At 35.7% G+C, this 16191-nt stretch overlaps 1 protein-coding gene across 1 annotated transcript in view; it reads right to left on the bottom strand.

Moving 5' to 3' along the window:
- LOC132716692 (probable ATP-dependent RNA helicase DDX10) overlaps positions 1–16191 on the bottom strand; it is a 29384-nt gene that overhangs the window by 11297 nt on the left and 1896 nt on the right. Inside the window, exons 2-10 of the mRNA XM_060700015.1 lie at positions 12674–12734; positions 11383–11513; positions 8909–9067; positions 5753–5873; positions 5360–5474; positions 4834–4930; positions 3576–3680; positions 1194–1356; positions 723–909 (exon numbers count right to left, since the gene is read on the bottom strand). Coding sequence (XP_060555998.1) covers positions 723–909; positions 1194–1356; positions 3576–3680; positions 4834–4930; positions 5360–5474; positions 5753–5873; positions 8909–9067; positions 11383–11513; positions 12674–12734 — 1139 coding nt within the window. The remainder of the gene's footprint in view (positions 1–722; positions 910–1193; positions 1357–3575; positions 3681–4833; positions 4931–5359; positions 5475–5752; positions 5874–8908; positions 9068–11382; positions 11514–12673; positions 12735–16191) is intronic.

The raw sequence follows: 16191 nt of genomic DNA, 5'->3' as shown, positions 1-16191 counted from the left end.
CAAGGGCCATAACTCTGAGTTAAAATGTCTGACCCCAACAAGGCAATGATATGCGCATCTTCTCTTAGTATTGAAGGTTCCCATAAAGTTTTGTTGAATTCCAGCCAGTAGTTGCAGAGAAGTAGCGCGGAAACGATTTTTGCTCTATATGCATACTGCATAACTAATCAAGGGCCATAACTCTGAGATAAAGTGTCTGACCGGAACAAGGCGACAATATGCACATCTCCCCTTGGTAATGAAGGTTCCCATAAAGTTTCGTTGAATTCCAGCCAGTAGTAGCAGAGAAGTAGCGCGGAAACGATTTTTACTCTATATGCATACTGCATAACTAATCAAGGGCCATAACTCTGAGTTAAAGTGTTGGACCGGAACAAGCCGGCGATATGCGCATCCCCTCTTGATATTGAAGGTTCCCATAAAATTTCGTTGAATTCCAGTCAGTAGTTGCAGAGAAATAGCGCGGACACGATTTTTACTCTATATGCATACTGCATAACTAATCAAGGGCCATAACTCTGAGTTAAAGTGTCGGACCGGAACAAGCCGACGATATGCGCATCTCCTCTTGATATTGATGATCCCCATAAAGTTTTGTTGAATTCCAGCCGGTAGTTGCAGAGAACTACTCCGGAAACGCAATTCGGACGGACAGACGGACGGATGGAAGGACGGACAACGCCAAAACTAACAAACTACAGAATAACTAAAAGAAACTTTACTTGATTTTCTCTATAGGAATCTTTTTATCTGTTAGTTGTTTAATCATAAACTCCTCCTCAGAAGGCAGCAACACAAGCAATGATTCCCCATCCTTCTCATACCTGGCAGTACGGCCTACACGATGTATGTATGTGTTGGCATCCTCCGGACAGTCTAACTGTACAACCCAGTTAACAGCTGGAAAATCTGAAAGTTTGATAATCAGTTTGATATTAATATTTCAGTCTACAATTTCAATTATATGGGAATAAAGCAAATACATTTTTTTTGCCATTGCAGAGATATAATTCTCTATGTCAAACAATACTGTTTTTATGTTGGCTTAGAAATCATATCAAATAATAAATGGATATTTAACTATTTTCAAATTTTACTGCCTGGTGAATAGGTAAAAACCCAATCACTGGACTTTCTTAACCTAGTATAAACTATAGCACTGTAATATATAAAATCAAATAAACATATATTACCAAGTCCTCTAGCTGCTATATCAGTGGCAAACAGACAGACCCTCTGCTTCCACATAAATTGGTTATATACCTCCACGCGTCTCAGCTGTGGCATGCCTCCATGTAGGGCAAATATTGGTATCCCTGGCTTTAAATGTCTCATTGCTTCATGTATATATTTTACCTGTTAAAAACAAAACTTCTATGTTTTAATCTGTAAAGCAGTTGTGTCCCTCATTTATAATTAACCACATTTCATTACCAAGCATTTAGTGTCACAGATTTTTTAATTTTCATTTTGTCTACTGATAACCAACAATAGGAATGTTGGGAAAAAACGAGTTACATAGTATCAAAATTTCTAGTATACATACCTGAGCAGTTAAAAAATAATTTTCAAAAGCCTATATTTTGTCTTTTGTTTTTCAAAAAAAAAGTCAATGCAAAATTAAATCTAACAAATCAGCAATAAGAGGAAAAACGAAACATTCTTTGTGGCACAGAAAATGGTTCCTTTTTTGAATAAAAACTTAAAGAAGGCAAGGAAAAAGAACATCTTTTACATCAGATAAATTGAAATGATACACCTATTTGTTCACATTTGACATTCAATGTTTTTTAACAAAAGAATTTTGCCAGAAACTTTCATAGAAGTACATGTAAAATGATATTCAAAAACTAGTTCTTTACATTATCATATCACAACAGGGGTGCCATAGTTACAAAATACGCCCGTTTACGAAAGCTTTAGATGGAGATGGGGGCATTATGGATAAGTGTTATCTAGCAAGCAAGTTTTTATTCTTGGCAACTGTGTTGTTAAATGAACCTTAAAACAAATCAGTAGGGAAGATATGCACAGGATGTGTGACCTTGACCTTGGTCGCAGGGACCTGAATTTTATGCACGGCACTCAGCCTCACAATGATGAACATTTGTGCCAAATTATATTGAAATCCCTCTATGCATGTAGAAGTTTTGCTCCAGACAAGCGTTTTTCTATGAGCTCTAACTGTGACCGTCACCTTTGACCTAGTGACTTGGTTCATGTGCAGGGCACTACGTCTCATGGTGGTGAACAATTCTATAAAGTAACATTAAAATTCCTCCATGCATGTAGAAAATATGCTCCGGACAACATCTGGATATCTAATCATCTCCAGTGACCTTGACCTTGCAAATATTAACCTAAATTAAATGTGTCACACACGTTGTCATGCTAGTTACCATTTGTGCTACAATCCATCAATAAATGATGACTAAATGGTCCCTATACACATCTTCAAATTTTTATCTGAACTTTGACCTCTATGTGAAACCTTGACTTTGGTCGCAAGGATCTGAATTTTGCGTGTGACACTCAGCCTCACAATGGTGAACATTTGTGCCAAGTTATATTGAAATCCCCCATTGAATGTAGAAGTTTTGCTCCGGACAAGCGTTTTTCAATGAGCTCTAAATGTGACCTTGACCTTTGACCTGGAGACCTGGATCATGCATGGAGCAATACATATCATGGTGGTGAACATTTCCATAAAGTATTATAAAAATTCTTCCATACATGTAGGAGATATGCTCCAGACAAAATCTGGATATTTCACCATCTGTAGTGACCTTGACCTTGCATATATTGACCTAAAGTACATGTATCACAGCCGTAGTCATGATAATGACCATTTGTGTTACAATCCCTCAATAAATGATGATTAAATCGTCCCTATACACATCTTCATATTTTTATCTAAACTTTGACCTCTATGTGTGACCTTGACCTTGGCTGCAGGGACCTGAATCTTGCGCGCGACACTCCGCCTCACAATGGTGAACATTTGTGCCAAGTAATATTGAAATCCCTCTATACATGTGGAAGTTTTGCTCCGGACAAGCATTTTTCAATGAGCTCTAAGTGTGACCTTGACCTTTGACCTAGAGACCTGGTTCATGTGCACGACACTGCTCCTCATAGTGGTGAACATTTCTATGAAGTTTCATTAAAATCGCTCCATACATGTAGGAGATATGCTCCGGACAAAATTGGACGCCGCCCGCCCGCCCGCCTGACCGCCCGCCCGCCAGGGGCGTTCCCATAATACGTCCCGTTTTTCAAACGGGCGTATAAAAAGTGAAGGAAAATAGAGAAAAGTAGGTGATATCACATTTGGCTCAAGTTTTCATGTGCAGCATCATATTCTATTTACTTTTTTAAACAAGACAAAACAGTAAAATGATTCTCAAAAGTTAAAGGGTGGGGGGGGGGGGGGTTGAGGAGGGGAGGGGGTTGCACCTGATCAGACCGTTTAAACTAGAAAAGAAGATTAATTCTGACTGAAAATGTGACCTTATGACACCTAGCAATAGGGAAAATAGCCCTGCACAAAATAAAGAAAGAATGTTTGTAGTAACCTGTTTACAACTGGTAAGAAACACTAATATCTTTGATTTGAGATGATTCTTCAGGAATGACCACAGCAAATTCAGTTTATCATGTAGCTCACACACAATATAACTCTGAAATTAGGAAAATAATATTGATTAATATGTAACACTATACATGTATACAACTATTTGTTTATTCAAGTCTATTATGATCATTCTTAAGAAGTACATAAAATGTTTATATCAACAATTTATTTTTCACAAAATATTCCTTTTTTAGTCAAAGTTATAGATGATATTTTTTGTAAATACACAATTGGAAATATTAAACATATCCTCCCAAACTGATGCTATCTTGTCTAACCTTATTTAACAATTTCAATTTTCACAAAACATTATTTTTTTATGTATATATTCTTTGCAACAAAAGCGTAGGAGACTATTTCTAAAACACAAAATGAGAAATATTTAAAACAGTCTAACCTAATCTTCTATAAAGCAGCAATTAATAACTTGATTAAGAGTTTGTTGATTGCGATATCTACTTTTTAAATTTCACATTTTTCACCCTTTTTGCGGATTTTTTTTTATGGCTCTATATTATCACGCTTTTTAGGTTTTGTAAAAGACATTTAAAACTCAAACATCAAAATTACCCGCCTTATCTTTACTATTACTATATATACATGTATATTACTATATATATATATATACATTGTGAAAAGACTTCAACAATAAGCATAAGGTTTCTTCCAGTCTAATTCTTTTTTGTGTTGATTGTAAATATCATGTAAGATTTGTTCTTGTGTATGTTAAACCAAACATCAATTTTGCGTTATTGACAACATACTATCACCAAAATGTTTGGACTACCACAGCTTTAAGAGTCAAACTGTCCATTGTTAATGTAAGATTTCAATATCAAAATAGTAAGATATAAAGTTTTAGCATTTAAAACAATATTTATTTAGTCGCGATTGCAATAACAACTTCTTGCCACTTATATTTATCATTTTCCAGCCTGCTTCCTGGCACTCACCAGTACTGGTGTCATATGAGGAAAATGCTTAGGAACTGAGTAAGGCTCAAACCCATGATCCCTAGGTTGAGAGGCAGACATCTTAACCACAAGGCCACGATCTCCTCATTTAAAAAAAAAGAGCTTGATAAGATTTCAGTGGTATAAAGTTTGACCCTTAGGCTTGTAGCACTGAATATCATCATCCATGATACTAGCCAATTTGAAAGTTACACAACAAATCATTCAACTTCAAACACTACATACCTGCTCTAGCTGTGCTGGTGTACTCTCTGTGGCATTCTCATGTACAGACACATACATCGGATCCTGTAAACTGAGCCGAGCTAAATCCTTCACCGACCTATAATAAACATAGAAGTACTTGCATGACATGGCATAATACAACCAACATCTAAAATATTACTACAGGAGATGCATAAACTAATTTAAGTTTGTTCTACATGATCAGATATTAAAATTGGCACATGAATGTGAACTCCACTGACCTTTAAGTATTCATGCAATGTTACTGCATCAAAGAATGTACAACTTCATCTTACAAACCTCTCGAAGTAATCAAACAAAGATGCAAATGTGTGACAGAAAAAAATCTGCAAGGATTTTATTCACATCATCTACCAAACAATCACACAACTGATATAAAAAATGATTTCCTGCAGTTGTAATAGGTTGTATCAATAATTCAGGTACATGTGCACTCACACATGACAATTTACTTTCTATTAGCAAAATAAATGTGTTCCTATGCAAATTAGACATAAAAATATACCTAGTCTGTGTAGCTGAAAACAGTAATGTTTGTCTTTCTGAAGGGAGGTTTTCTATTATAGCATTCATAGTCTGTGCAAAACCAAGATCCAGTATTCTGTCTGCCTCATCCAAAACTAACATAGACAAAAACAGATTATATATATACATGTATATAAATAAACCCTAAAAAAACTAAAAACATATGAGAATCATTTTTCATAACTATTATAAAACAGAAATTAATCTCAGATATCTTCGAGCATGCTAATCTTTACTTACATGTATCTTATATAATTAAATTTAATTTATATGTGCATACAATTGACTTTATGACAGGTTTACCGATTTTATTTGAAACTTTATATTAAATTCAAATCAAATATATAGAATGCTGACATAAATGTTGACATACCAAGTATTTTTAGATTATCTGCTGAGAAGTAGGTAGTTTCATCCATATGTTGTAACAATCTACCAGGAGTACATACAACAATGTTTGTACGATTTATCCGGCCAGCTTCTTCCTTCAGCGGCTGAAAATAACATCAATGAAAACTTAGGAAAATATGCCGCAACACTGACCCCTTTACTTATAAATATAAATATGTAAACTTCGATTGGCATATGAAGCAACTTGACAATAATTCTTATTACTTATCACAATATTCAAAGAAACTTCACATGATTACACATCAAATTCAAACCCCATCTAGGGCAAGCTGTTATTTCCTTCAGCAAGAAACTTTACAATCATTGCTTTTTAGTATTAGTTGGTCCCAGGAACGGATTTGAGAGTGTTTCAATAAGTTTATAGCTTCCAACACAATGAAAATAAAATGACTTTGTATAAACAAGAGCAACATGGCCATCCCCCGCCGAATGTGTTTGCTCATTGGAAGAATGTATATGTAGTACAGCAGAATAATTCCATTTTAATAGGTCTTTTGGTAATGAAAACTGATGGCTATAGTGATTACAGATTTGAAACCTATGTGAATACTGATTGTTGAAAATAACAAAGGGCAACAACTGAAAAATAATGCAGGGTAGGTTATCATTCTTGTGTGCTGCATCCCTCCTCAGTAAAATCATTCCACCTATGAAGTTTCAAGTTGATACCTCAAATACTTTTGAGAAAAAAATTGAATTGAAAAATTAAGTATGAAAAATAACAAAGGGCAATAACTCAAAAATTATAAAAGGTAGAGTTATCATTCTTGTGCACTGCACACCTCCTGAGTTAGATCTATGCACCTATGAAGTTTCATAATGATATCTCAAAGGCCTTTGAGTTATGCTCTGGACAAAAATTAATTTTGAACAAGATTGCATTTGAGAAAAATGCTATGCCACCGCAATAATACAACACTAAATAGTAGTGTAGGAACAGATTTTTTTGTTTCTATACAATTGAAGATTGTCATAATGCATAGATCCCTGACCTATCTAATTCTTATTATCAGATTAGTGGTTAAATCTATTGTTAACTCAATAAAAGATCAGAGTAGGAATATATCAATGCACTTGAGTCTAGTGAATTTGGTGGTGAAGGTCATATTTCACACAGCCTAAAATTTCATGACTGCATCAAAGGACAACATGTAATACACTTTGTCAAAATCTAGGTCAGCTGATATCAAAGTTCACTTAATTTTGACACTAGAGGCAAAATTTGAACAACTTTGATAGAGTACCTATAGATGATATCATTTAACAAATATTAAAGCTCTAAGCCTTGTACCTTCAGACAATAAGATATTTTTTATTTTTTACTATATGTATATATTGAAAATCAATGACTCCGGGGCGGGGGCAATTTTGACCCCAGGGCTATTATTTGAACATTCTTGCTAGAGGTTCACTTCACAATGTTTCATGCAAAGTATCTAACCTCTAGCATTTGTCAATTGCTAGAAGAAATTTTTTTAAAAGTTTTACTATAAGTTTTTACTATGTAAATATGACCCCCGGGGCCGGGCCGATTTTGACCCCAGGGCTATAATTTGAACTATCTGGGTAGAAGTCTATCAGACAATGCCTTATGCAAAATATCTAAGCTCTAGGCCTTTTGGGTCTTTACAAGAAGGTATTTTAAATTTTTACTATATGTACATATAGTGAAAATCCATGACCCCTGGGGCAGGGCTGATTTTGACCCCAGGGCTATAATTTGAACAATATTGGTAGAGGTCTACCAGACAATGCCTTATGCAAAATATCTAAGCTCTAGGCCTATGGGTCTTTACAAAAGGTATTTTAAGTTTTTACTATATGTACATAGATCTATAGTGAAAATCAATGACCCCCGGGGCGGGGCCGATTTTGACCCCAGGGCTATAATTTGAACAATCTTGGTAGAGGTCTACCAGACAATGCCTTATGCAAAATATCTAAGCTCTAGGCCTTTTGGGTCTTTACAAGAAGATTTTTTTAAATTTATTCTTATAATTCCTTTTGGTTGCCATGGCAACCAGATTTCTGTATGGAATTAAATTCTTTGAACAACTTTGGAAGCCCTTCACCCAAGGATCAATCCTGCCAAGTTTGGTTGAAATTGGACTAGTGGTTTTTCACAAGAAGATTTTTTAAGTTCACTATATAATCTATATAACACACACACACACAAACAAACACACACACAGGTGAATCGCTATATGCCACTGCATCGCAGATGCTGCGGTGACATAAAAATAAAAAAAGGGCAATAACTAAAAAATTATGCAGGGCAGAGTTATCATTCTTGTGCACTGCACTCTGCCTCAATGAGAACCATCCACCTATGAAGTTTCAAGTTGATACCTCAAATACTTTTTGAGATAAGCTCCGGACAAAATAGTATGAAAAAGAACAAAGGGCAATAACTCAAAAATTGTACAGGGAAGAGTTATCATTCTTGTGTACAGCATTCCTCCTCAATGAGATCCATCCACCTTTGAAGTTTCAAGTTGATACCTCAAATACTTTTTGTGATAAGCTCTGGACAAAATAGCATGAAAAAGAACAAAGGGCAATAACTCAAAAATTGTATAAGGAAGAGTTATCATTCTTGTGCACAACATTCCTCCTCAATAAGATCTATCCACCTCTGACATTTCATGTTGATATGTCAAACACTTTTTGAGTTATGCTCCACTCAGGTGAAAAATTAAGTATGAAAAATAACAAAGGGCAATAACTCAAAAATTATGAAAGGTAGAGTTATCATTCTTGTGCACTGCACACCTCCTGAGTGAGATCTATGCACCTATGAAGTTTCATGTTGATACCTCATACGCTTTTGGAGTTATGCTTTGGACAAAAATCAATTTTGAAAAATAACAAAGGGCAATAACTCAAAAATTATGCAGGGTAGAGTTATCATTCTTGTGCACTGCACTCCTCCTCAATGAGGTCTATCCACCTATGAAGTTTCAAGTTGATTACTCAAATACTTTTAGAGATATGCTCCGGACAAAAATGTCGGACGGAAGGACGGACGGACGAACGGAGACTATTTCTATATTAAATTTATTAATTTATATTTAATTAAACTAAACTCAAATATTTGCATGGCATGCTTCACTCTTACCTTGCCTCCGATCACAAGACCAGCCGAGAAATCATGAAACTTGCCAAGTTTTTTCAGCACTTCAAATGTCTGGAAGGCAAGTTCTCTGGTAGGGGATATAATTAAAGCACCAAGTCCATCATAGTTTGACCATTTTAGTTTGTATAGGCACTCTAAAACCTGTTGAAAAATGTTCAAACTTTAAATAATATGTTCACATTTTTTCTAAAAATATCATTTTAATGTGTACTCTTAATTTAAACATCATAGATCTGTTAGTCAAATTTAAACTTATCATCCTAGTATGAAAGTTTGCCAACAATATTGCCCAAGTAAAAAAATATCAAAACTTTTTCCATGCAAAGACACAATAAACAAGAGGGCCATGATGGCCCTAGATCGCTCACCTGAATTATCAAACTCATCCAAACAATTACCTAGACAAGCATTCTGACCAAGTCTCATGACAGGTGAGTCAAAAATGTGACCACTACAGTGTTAACAAGGATTATCCATATTTGAGCAGTGCGACCTAGTTTTTTACCCAGGTGACACATATTCAAACTTGACCTAGAAATCATCAAAACAAACTTTCAGACCAATTTCCAGGATACTTGGATCAAAACAGTAGCAACTAGAGTGTTAACAAGATTTTTCTATTTTTAGCTCCGGTGACCTAGTTTCACATGCGATTTCGAACTCATCCAAGCAATTACCTAGACAAGCATTCTGACCAAGTTTGATGATAATGGAGTCGAAAATGTGACCACTAGAATGTTAACAAGGTTTTTCCATATTTGGGCGGTGTGACCTAGTTTTTCATCCAAGATGACCCATGTTCGATCTTGACTTAGAAATCATCAAAACAAACTTTCAGACCAATTAACAGAATATTTGGATCACAACAGTAGCCACTAGAGTGTTAACAAGATTTTTCTATTTTTAGCTCCTGTGACCTAGTTTTTCATCCGAGATGTCCCATGTTCGATTTATTCCCAGCAATGACCTAGACAAGTTTCCTGACCAAGTTTGATGACAATTGAGTCAAAATTGTGACCACTAGAGTGTTAACAAGGTTTTTCTATTTTTAGCTCCTGTGACCTAGTTTTTCATCCGAGATGACCCATGTTCGAACTCATCCGAGTTATTACCTAGACAAGCATCTTGATCAAGTTTGATGATGATTGATGCAAAAATGTGACCGCTAAAGTGTTAACAAGGTTTTTCTATTTTTAGCTCCGGTGACCTACTTTTTCATCCGAGATGACCCATGTTCGAACTCATCCAAGCTATCAACTAGATAAGCATCCTGACCAAGTTTGATGATGATTGATGCAAAAATGTGACCGCTAGAGTGTTAACAAGGTTTTTCTATTTATAGCTCCGGTGACCTAGTTTTTCATCCGAGATGACCCATATTCGAACTCATCCGAGCTATTATCTAAACAAGCATCCTGACAAAGTTTGATGATGATTGGGTCAAAAATGTGACCACTAGAGTGGTCACAAGGTTTTTCTATTTTTAGCTCCTGTGACCTAGTTTTTCATCAGAGATGACCCATGTTCGAACTCATCCAAGCAATTGACTAGACAAGCATTCTGACCAAGTTTGATGATGATTGGTTCAAAAATGTGACCACTAGAGTGTTCACAAGGTTTTTCTATTTATAGCTCCTGTGACCTACTTTTTCATCCGAGATGACCCATGTTCGAACTCATCCGAGCTATCACCTAGACAAACATCCTGACCAAGCTTGATGATGATTAAGGCAAAAATGTGACATCTAGAGTGTTAACAAGGTTTTTTTTATTTTTAGCTCTTGTGACCTAGTTTTTCATCCGAGATGACCCATGTTCGAACTCATCCGAGCTATCAACTAGATAAGCATCCTGACCAAGTTTGATGATGATTGAGGCAAAAATGAGACCGCTAGAGTGTTCACAAGCAATTGTGGACGGCCGGACGGACGACGGACATTCATCGATCCTAAAAGCTCACCCTGAGCAAGCTCAGGTGAGCTAAAAATCCTAGATATGACATCTTTAACATGTAACTTATGGCTTTCCTTAACTTAGACATGTAACATTACACTATTTTGACTGGCCCATGAACTGAATATAAAATAATGAATCATGGTACAAAGCTGATTGGTCTTCAAAATAAATTGCCTTAATAAACAAATTGATATCTGACTCTACCAGATTAACATTTCTATATGCAGCTTTAATCCAACATAAGTATGTTTACCAATCATTTCCAATTTTTGTCCCCATTAAGATTAAAGTATTCATTATATTTCAAAGAAGCTATCTGATTTCTTAAGGTATGCCATCAAATAAGTATCTGCTGGAAACAAATACCAATAACTAAGGTTTAATAATCAATACAAAGAGGAATAATATTGGCTGTCTGACTTTATAGAGATTTTATTTCCATATTGTGTCATTAATAATAATAGTGAATACCAAATAAAAAGCAGTTTCGGGTCACTTACTGGTATAATAAAAGCCAATGTTTTCCCTGATCCTGTCTTTGCTGCACCAAGAATATCATTTCCATTTAATGCCAGACCTATGGACTCTCTCTGTATGTCTGTTGGTTTCTCAAAATTACATGCCCATAATCCTATACAGAATAAAACATTACATAAAAAGGTGCATGAAATTCCAAAACATTTTGATCTTTTAATACTATATAATATATGACAGCTTGGAAACCTAAATAATTAATTTAATGAATCAAAATCATGGCTTGATATGACCATTCATCTTTCGACATTTACAAGTAAGTGAAACAAACAATTTGTAGCAATTATTTCCCAAAGACAATGCAAAACAAAACCCTATTAATAGACTTTTAATGAGTTTGCAATATAGGGCTTGCAAAATGCAAGTAAAAAAGAGAAAATGATGTTTCAATCTTGCCATAATTTCTAGTCTTTCAATGTAAGTTATGATTACTTGTATTAAACATGTGCTATTAGGCATTAGGAAGATGAACAAGATAACATACAATTTGTCTAACTTTGGTTAAAATAGGAGTGAAATGATTACTTGTGATTATGCCAAACCGCGACTCAGAGCTCAATTAGTCATTGCCATATTTTGATTTGATCTGTTGACCATTTTTTGCAAAAATACATGTCCTTTCTGATATTAAACAACATTTTCTAAGCAAGCGTTTCTTTCATTGGTTATGTGTTCTGCCTTAACCAATCCATGTGTGTGTAATGTAAACACTAAATATTAAACGTGTCATTAAAAAATGGAAAACAAAACACAAATTTTTGGCAGTCTTGAGTCATCGGAATTGGTTGTCTTTCAGTGTAGCTAAATATTTTTTTTAAAGTATTTCCTGTAAAAAAATTAATGTTAACGTAGCCTGAGTTTATCTGATCGAAATCAATTAAATTCCAAAGCAATTATTGAGAAAAACAAATCCAGAGAAAGCTGAATCTTAAGGCTTGGCACCCGTAAGGCTATCAGTGGTTTTTCTCACTTATTTGGGAAGAGGCCTTAGCCTATATGGGGAAAAGTTATCACAGAAATTGATTACTTTTGGAGTGAACTCTTTATTTTTGGGAACACTGCACAATTCAAAAGAAAAGTTTCATTGGGAAAACCTTTTATAGGCCTCAGTTATATAAGGTGAAAAATTATACATATGATATACCAAACCTACAAGATACAAGAAACTTTATTTTAAGTCGGTTTACATATTACAAGAAACATTAGCTAATAAGCTATTTACCGACAATAACAAAGGCATAAAACATATTTACTAACCTTTTAATGTTTTCTTTGATAATGGAAAGTCAGTGAATAGGCTACTTTTTGAAACTTCAAACTGAAAAATAACAAATACATGTTTTGTTAACAATAAATTCAAGAACTACTAAATGATTATTAATTTGTTTTGAGGTATTTATTATGGTATAGATACTTAACTAATGAAGTTGTAACATTTTGGGCAACAGATTTCATTAAAACCAAACAAGTATTCTGCTATTAAACAGCTAACTTGAAGTGTATTGTATGCGAGTACATGGGATCATGAGAAGAGTTCGAAAATTCAACATTGTACAAGTAGAATTTAAGAGAACCTGATGCAGGACAAGTAGAAAAATGTTGCCTGCACACTGGATTTAATAGCTTCTCGTCTTACATCGATGCCTAATGAGGGAAGAATCTCGATATGTGTTCAATATAAAATACATCAGCGTCTCATGTTTTTAATATCTAATTTATCAGTGTTCAGAAAATAAGTCCAAAAAACAAGTTTAACAACAAACATTATTCAACATAATTGTACAGGTAAATACTATATGTGTGAAATTTCTGTTAGTCAATGGCAATGCACTTCTAAACTGTTAAAAATGTGACATGAAAATGGAAAATCTGAATATTTTGAATTGGATATATATTCATGTGGTGGTCACTGACCTAACCGAAATATAGTGGTGTTTGACCTTGGTGAGATGGGACGTCCCAGTATTCCCTCAGTTCACATCCTGGTCTCCTGTTGAATGGACAAGCAATAAACTGCTCAGATTAATCTATCTGATTACATCCGTGTGTCAAAGTATCCAAAGAACTTGAACATCTATGTAAGTTTGTTATACCATTATAGATTTACTATAATGGTGGCAGCGGTGATTCAATTCTAGCTGCGGCCTGTATTTTTAAGACGCTACCAGTCTTCGGACCCACTTAGGTTTTTGTACCATTGTGGTTTCTAGTTAGGATATTTGATACCGGTATCATATTTTTTTTTTTCTTCTATTGTTGTCCCCAAAGCCTAGCAATTTGAAAGGAAATTGCAGAGGAATTTTTAAGAGTGATATTTTCATAATATTGCTTATTTTCAGACAGAAAGAGGTGTGATATTTTTTATATTGCATAATTCAAAGAGCGATATTTTTTTTTTTAATATTGCTTATTATAGTTACTGTAAGGCACAATATTGTAGTATTGTGCAGGTGTGTGGAATAAAATAAATTTTATTTCGGAAATTGGTTTACAGTAACGGTAAGTGGTACTTTGCATGACCTGTAATTGCCTGATATTTTTAATTATTTGTAATAAAAATATTGTAATAAGTAATTATTAATATGGCAATGGCGATGGATAGGTCAGACACAAAAGGCCCCCACACCAATAAATCTAAGGTTGCGATTAATTTTGCTTCTGAGGACGAGTTGGTTAAAATTCCGGGGGTTAGTAAGAAGGTTGCTGCTATTCTCCTATCTATAAGGGGGGCTGGCGGTGATATCACAGGCGACATATTGTCTGCAATATGTTGTAAAAAGTTTACGGGTGAGGAATTAGATATGATAGATTTTTCACCAAATGAGGTTTTGGAAGAATTCCCTAGGAAAAAGGAGGCTTTAGAGCATCATACTGAAGCTTTTAAAGGGGAAGGGTCCTTGGATAAGTCATTTAGGTCCTTGGATAAGTCATTTAGGTCCTTGGATAAGTCATTTAGGTCCTTGGATCAGTCATTTTTAGACTTTTCAGAACCAAAGCCTGGGGCAGTAAAGCCTGATGTGGCCAGAGGGTCAGCTGGGGTGAAAAGCACTTCAGTATTTGGGCGTAGAGAAGGTAGACCTGTGATGGGTGGGGATAGCATGGGGTATAATGGGCATATGTTTACCACACCTAGGGTTCCCCAGGCTATTCCTGCTGATTTTGGGCTTGAGCGGTCTCTATGGAAAGAACAGGGGACCACCTCATTGGGGGATAATGAGTTTGAGCCATTATCTCATGGGGGATGGGAACCAGTTTATCCTGTAACAGCCAGGTCAAGACTATCGTTAGATAAAATGCCCACGAATTTAACATTTGATGGCAATGGCAGTTGGGAAGCTTTCATTTTTAAGTTTTCCAGATATGCTGAGATGTGCCAGTGGTCAAATGAGGATAAACTGTGTGCGTTGTGCTTGACGTTAGAGGGCAAAGCTTTAGATTATTATGTAATTTTACATAATAGTGGTGAAGTGCAATCGTATGCTTCTTTATACGATAAACTGGAGGCTCGGTTTGGTGACCAAATCTCACCAGAGGCAGCTCAAGGGCAATTTTATCAAGCTTTTCAAAACCCGGGCGAATCTCTTGATGATTTTGCAGACAGGTTACGTGCCTTAGCCGATAAAGCCTTTCAGGGGGGTATGTGCCCAATTTATAACAAGTCAGGTTATAAGTAGGTTTTGCCATGGTTTATTAGACCAACAAGCTGGGTTCCATGTTTACATGCATGATCCATCCACGGTCGAACAAGCCAAATTATTGGTCCATAAGTACCAACAGAGCCATGAGGCCATTTTTGGTAGGAGCAAACGCAGTGAAAGGTGTGAAGGAAAGAGGGTTTCTTCAGTCAGTACTGATAGTTATGAAGTTCATTCTGATGAAGATAACTCTTCTGTGACTTGGGAAACTGTGATAGAGGCTATTGAGGAACTTGAAGATAAGTTTGAGAAGGCTTTCACAGTTGATTAGGCTAAGGTCAAAGGGTAGCCCTAAAAGTTTATAAAATGCTTTTAGGTGTTTTAAGGCTACAAGGTTGGGTCGATATCATGTTTATTCTGATATGTGGTTCTTCTAATCTCAAAGGGGGGAAGGGAATTGGATAGAATAAAATGTAGGATATCGATCTGAGGAAAATCAGGTTGTAAACATAGTGTTTGGATCCAGGGTGCCATGTAGGAAATCAACTTGAGGGAAATTCCTTGTAGTTGGAATAAGTCTTGGGGAATAAAAGCCTGCCTCTTACCAGTTAGTACTGGTTGGGGTGAGGGTAGCTGCAGATAGGAACCGTCATTGGGGTAATTAAATTTATCTGGTGGTTAATCAGAGAAGAACTACCATGGGGTAATTTAATTTATCTGGTAGTTTAGCTGATTGCATACCATAGACTGATCACTCATATAAGGTGGTTTATTGGTTTTGGGAGCCACAAGGTAATTTGGCGGGATGGTTGAAGGATCTATCCCGGTGTAAGTTGCTGCAGCACAGATCAAATCGTAATCATGGTAAAATGATGTAATGTCTAGTACCATGTGGGAAATCGATTTGGGGCCCAGAACAAATCGTAATCATGGTAAAATGGTGTAATGTCTGGTACTACCATGTGGGAAATCGATTTGGGGTAAATTGCCTTGCGGTAGGTGTCAATTAGTATATGATGGCCCATGAATTGGGGGATCCTTTATTGACGATGTAGATGTGGTGCTATTGGCAAGTAAAAGATCACTTGGGTCACTAAGGGTCTTGGGAAGCCTGCCAGGGAAGGAACCAAAATCTACGGG

The sequence above is a fragment of the Ruditapes philippinarum genome, unplaced genomic scaffold (genome assembly GCF_026571515.1).
Source record: "Ruditapes philippinarum isolate M1 unplaced genomic scaffold, ASM2657151v2 ctg59_1_1_1_1, whole genome shotgun sequence".
Classification (NCBI taxonomy): domain Eukaryota; kingdom Metazoa; phylum Mollusca; class Bivalvia; order Venerida; family Veneridae; genus Ruditapes; species Ruditapes philippinarum.
Note: the sequence above shows the minus strand (reverse complement) of the source record. Positions and strands in the feature narration are given on the sequence as shown.